A 6000-nucleotide genomic window follows, 5' to 3' on the forward strand; every position below is an offset into this window, starting at 1 on the left:
AAGAGAACTAAATAAAAAGTCTTAATTAAAATGCTTTGAGTTAAATGATCTCACAGGAAAAAATTTACCCCAATTCATTACTGACTTATAGGTCATCTGCTTGATGCAAATGTCAAATGAAATAATGTGCTGAAGAGTATGATACACAGGATGAGATTATTCAAATTAAAAAATTCTTGGAAAGGCCATTTATTTTATAATTAGACTAGTGAAAAATATTTGATCTATTATCATTTGATTGTCCTTAAAATAAAAAAGCCAAATGAATTTTGAATAAGTGGAAAGATTTATTATGCATTATTGTGAATTAAAAATGTGATTTGACTTATATAAAACACATATATTTGATAAATAAATACATAGATATATTAAATTTCCTTAGCTTTTTGTTGTTCACTTAAATATAAACATTATCTAAATAAAAGCAAGAGTCTGAAAAACAATCTGAGGGGTTTGAGTTTGAAAAATATTAAATTACAACCATTTAAACTTTTTTTTTCATTTCAGTCTAGAATTATTAGTTTTTACATCTAGTTGTATGCATATTTGTGAGGTATATGAAAAAAAAAAGTTTCTAAACCAGGAAGATTGCTTCCCTCATTGACAAATGAGTAACATTTTCCTTTCAGTCTTGTAGAGCCTTAATGTACAGAGCAGGCAAAATAACTATTGTGCCTCCATCACTCCACACTTAATCAGGTAATAGTTCCAAAGTCTGCGGATGTGTCTTATAGGGCTAAAAATAAGAACAGTATATCATTTTCATGTACTTGAGTCCATGAACAAAATAAAAACCATATTTCATTTTCAAAGTTGATATTTTATTAGAAGGGGAACAGATAATTTAATCAGTTATAAACGGAAAAGAAGAGGATGCTTAAATTATGAGGTAGATCTAGGAATATATTGAAAAGTCCCAAATTCTGAAAAGATAAATACATTTGTGGAAATAATCCCAGCATGATATTAAATGTTCAGATACTGCACTCAGTTTTGTAAGTTTAGATGTTGGGTTACTGACACAGGACTTTGTTAGAAGCCAGAGAATCCATATCCTCCATAGCACAGTGGGAAGCAGCCGCCATATCTGTGGCCCCTCCAGCAACAGCCATGACCCAGTCTGGGGAAGTTGGCCCATCCCCAGACATATCCACAGTCCAGGCCACAAAAGCTTCCACAGCCACAACCTAGGCCTCCATAGTAGTTGGTGCAATGGCTCCTGGCATCAGGGGTGGTGAGTTGTTTTTCTGGTCAAAGATTTTGAGTATCAGTGGCAACATGTCTAAAGTGACACTTATATGCCCTGAGCAGATCATGTGGTAAAATACATACCACCTATTTTTGAGTCATTCTATGTGTTACTCCTGTTTGACACAATTTTGACATATGAAGAGCCCCTTAAACTCATGAAAGTGTTTGAATTTGCATTGTTGTCTAGGCATGGTGTCCTTTAAACATACTGCATCCTTTTTATGAGAAAGAATTGTTGTATTTTCAAAGTCTGGACATCCCAGACAAAATAAAATTCCTTATAGCCAGGGATATTAAATAACACATTTGGTAGTGTTATGTTTTAAAATTAAATATTGCATCATCTCTGGCTTATCTTGAATTGTTATGCTTCACTTAAGATTAAATGAAAGAAACCGGTTAAATTCAAGGTGCTAAAATTTACTATATCCCTTCAAAGGCATCTAATACTTCATGGTAAAGTCTTTTTTCAAAGCTAAAGAAACATTTGGAAGTCTGGAGGCATTAGCTCACCTGCTGTGAACACCAGTATAGAACTTCAGGGGGAAAAAAAGAAGTTGAAATAAAACTATCATTTTTCTCTTATTTTATAACATTGGCCACCATAAAAATATTCTCTTTTCTGATTTTGCATACTAGTTTGGAAAATGAACATTTGGATTAACAACATGAAGTAATATTGCTCAAATATTAAAGACAAATCAGAGTAATAAAAAATCATAAGCAACATTAAAGATTATTCAAAATTCCTTTTTTTCACATCTAGACTCCCTTTCTGGTTTATCTTCTATCCAAAAATAGATTACATTTGCCTCCTGCCGTATAGACACCTTTTCCTCCTTTTCCCCTAATCCATTATTTACCTTCTTATCCCATCAGTTTTCAAATATCACTTTGCCTCAGTTCCTCTCAGTTCCCACTAGGGTGTGGGAAATAGAGGAAATAGTGAAATATATACAATTTCTCTTTGGCTTCCCTCCATTTTTTATACAATTCATACTTAAGTTCTTCCATATATATCTTCATTCTTACCATAATATTTTTGCCTTTGTATTCTCTTTGCCTAAGTTTTTTGTCCTATTTTATTTAAATTCAATTAATTAACATACAGTATATCATTAGTTTCAGATGTAGAGTTCAGTTATTCATCAATTCCATGAAACACCCAGTGCTCATTACATCTTTATGCCTATTGTATGTTTTGTTTTCTGTTTCAGAAAATAGCTAAGTGTCTGCTAAGATATGAAATACTTAAGATCTTAGATGCTGAGAAAAAAATGCCTAATTCCCTATGAAAAAGAGGTTTTAACATTGGAAACCTCCAAAAATATAAGTATAATGTAAAAATACAGGGTAGAGTAAAAGACCCACTGAAGGCAAAATGTCCTTCAGCTTACTCCAAGCAGTTAATCACTTAAACCCAAGACTGACCTGAATCCTGCTTGAACCTCAGCAGATACATCTTTAATTTGAATGGAACATCTAAATTCTTTTCAAACTCTCATGGCTTCAAATATACCATCCAGATTTTTTGAGCTTATAAAAATGATGTATTTTCCCAGCTGGACTTGTTGACTGATGAACACCTACTAGCATGCTGCAGAAAACCAATGAGGACGAGTTAAACGGGCGAATGCACTCTAAGATTCTTACAGGTAAAGATCAGCCTTCCCTAGACATGGATATCTCTATGAATGCATCTGAGGATTCAAAGGGGGAATTGTCTCAAACAGTTTTCCTGCTTTCGAGGAACATAAAGCCATCATTTCATTTGCTGTTGTTGTTGTTGTTTAAAGCATAGTATAAAATATCCACGTCCTAAGTGTACAAGTTAGTGATATTTTGCGTTTATTGACAGACCACCTACATCAATCACACTCAAGATCCCCAAATTTTCTCTTGACCCTACCAAGTTAGTATTACTCTCTAGAAGTTTGTCTCCTCTGGACATCACATGAATGGCATCAGAGGGTATACCAGCAGCTTTTCTCTCCTGAATGATTTTGTTCATCCCTGTCTCTGTGAAATACATCGTTGTTGCCTATAACTTTAGTTTTGTTGTTTTAATTACTGCAAAGTAGCCCATTGTATGACTAAAGCACAATTTATTTACTATTTTGCTCTGGTAAATCTGTATTTCCTTCCTTCCTTCCTTCCTTCCTTCTTTCCTTCCTAATATGAATAAAGCTGCTATATACCTTTTACTAGTGGTTCTTTTTGTAGACCGAGGTGTTCCTTTACTTTGGGTATGCATGAGACACACATTGCTAATTTATGCTATATATATTTAGCTTCACTAGATTCTACTAAATAATTTTCCAATATAGTTGCTAGATTTATAATACCATCAGCAGCTTATGAAAGTTCTAGTTGTTCTACAACCTTACCCACATTGGTCATTTCAGCATCTTAATCTGATCATCTTTAGGGTACATAGTGATATCTGAATATTATTTTAATTTGGTTTTCCTGATCAATGATGACATTGAGAATTTTACATAAGCTTATAAGCGGCCTAAATATCCTCTTTTGAAATGCCTGTTCAAGTATTTTGTCCATTTTTAAGTGGCCTTGTTTGCTATTAATCAATTAATCAATATTTTATAATTGATTAAGAGGAACTCTTTACAGTTTTGGGTGTTGGCATTTTGTCAGATTTATATATTAAAATTATTTTCACTTAGTATGTGACTTAAAATTTTTCCACTTTAAAATCTCTCTCTATATAAACATAATGTTGTAACATAATAACATCTAATTTATTCATCTTTTTCTTTTATGTTTAATGTTTTTGGTTCTAATCAAATTTTTGACGACCTCACACAGTGTTCGTTATTTTTACACTTGATCTTAGCCAAAAGGCCGAGAAGCGATGTGTTCGTTATTTTTATCTCCTTTTTTCAGAATTGTTGCATTTTCATTGATCATTCTAAAAATAAAAATAGTTGATAATTGGAATATTTCATGCTCATTCAGCCAAGCTGAAGCAATAAAATCACAAATAAGTCAAACAGGTTTCATTCTGTAGGTCACACTCTGCCTATTTGACTCTGACAGATATGCCTCGGTTTTGGGGGTTGGTGAACTGGCTGTGATGTGTTCTCCTTAACATAAGCAATAGCTTTTCCCTGGAAATAAAGATGTGCTGGAGCATTTCTCCAAATCTAGCAGAGGAACATAAAAACAGTCATTTCAAATTCTAATAATATAATATTATACTAGGAATGTCAAATATCTGCTCCAAGTGATGGTGTTGATTATTCTTCTTTATAGCTACGGAAGGCATTTCTCACAAATCTGGAGAAATGTTATTAATCATTAAGAAATTAGAATAGCTATTGTTTTACTCTGTCCAGCTAAATAGTATAGTCATGCGGTGAAGTCATCAAGTTATTACTTTCCCTGATCTAGCCAGTGCAAAGCTAATAAACTATGAGTAGTTTGACTGAAAGGGTAGACCTTACTATCTGGCTAAACAAAACTATTTTCATGTTTAGTAAACAAATCTGAGTCTTTCAAATCTACCTTAAATATTTTACATAGCATTTGATCTTAGCATTGCTTGCTAATTATTTTTTTTCAGATCCAGCTAAACTAGAAATTAATAGCTTCAAGATTCTAAATCAAAACTAATAGCACTAACCAAAAATAGGTGGTTATGTGGAAAGCAGATGAGTCCTCATAAACTCTGTTTTATATTGCTATGATAATTGCAGGAACGTGTAATCAGAATTTCAAGACTATTTCTTTGAAATGATGCAAGATGGGAAATGCACTGTGAAAGATAAAGTCAGAATTCAGTTAAATAAATAAATAAATAAAGTAAGCCATTTGTTCCATTTTAAATTGGGATAATTTATTGCAAAGGAAACTGAGAAAATCTACAGTTATGAAAGTGCATGTAGGGGATACCAGAAGCAGGCAAATAAAAGATGATAAATATTCCTAGAATCTAAGGTGCAAAATACTTTTCATCTTGGCTTGGTCCCAGCTGATGTCGCTTCGTTCACATTTTGATTAATTTGAGTTAAACACATTATGGCCTCAGACATTGGACTTCCAGGGCAGGATTTCAGTAGAAGCTAGAGAATCCATATCCTCCATAGCACCGAGGGCGGATGCAGCCACATCCGTAACTTCCCCAGCCCCAGCCCAGCCTGCGGAAACTGCCACATCCCCAGCCACGGCCACAGCCCAGGCCACCAAAACCTCCACAGCCATAGTCCAGGCCTCCATAGTAGTTGCCGTAGTAGCTCATGGTGTTAGGCGTGTTGAGTTTGGTTTGCTGTATTCAAGGCTAGATCTTGAATGTGAATGTCAGCATGTGTAAAGGGATGCTTATATACTTTGGTTAAAGCATGTAAATAATCACGTGTATACACTCCTTTTGTGTCATTTCTCAATTATCTACTTGACACAATTCATTCATTCATTGTCCCCTGACATAGGGAGAGGCCCCAACACTCATTAAAATGTTTAAGATTGCTTTGTTGCCTAGTTAGGGTGGCCTCTAAAAGTTATTGCATCACTTTATAAGAAGTAATGCAGTATCTTCAAAGGCTGAACATATCAGACCCTAAACAGAATTCTTCATAGCTAGGCATGCCAATCATATCTGCTGGTGGTGTGTTTCTCAATGAAATGTTCTTCATCTCTGTTTTGATTTTGTTTTTGTTTTTGTTTTTTCTAGATTGCTGTACTTCATTTACAAGTTGAATCAAAGAAATGGGTCAAAGTCAAAGCTATATC

General features: G+C 34.0%; 1 protein-coding gene across 1 annotated transcript; it reads right to left on the reverse strand.

Moving 5' to 3' along the window:
* Positions 1–5323: 5323 nt before the first annotated feature.
* Positions 5324–5509, reverse strand: LOC132010306 (keratin-associated protein 19-3-like). The gene has a single exon (XM_059388204.1). The coding sequence runs from the start codon at positions 5507–5509 to the stop codon at positions 5324–5326; it is 186 nt and encodes a 61-aa protein (XP_059244187.1).
* Positions 5510–6000: the final 491 nt, after the last annotated feature.

Source organism: Mustela nigripes, chromosome 2 (assembly GCF_022355385.1).
Source record: "Mustela nigripes isolate SB6536 chromosome 2, MUSNIG.SB6536, whole genome shotgun sequence".
NCBI lineage: Eukaryota > Metazoa > Chordata > Mammalia > Carnivora > Mustelidae > Mustela > Mustela nigripes.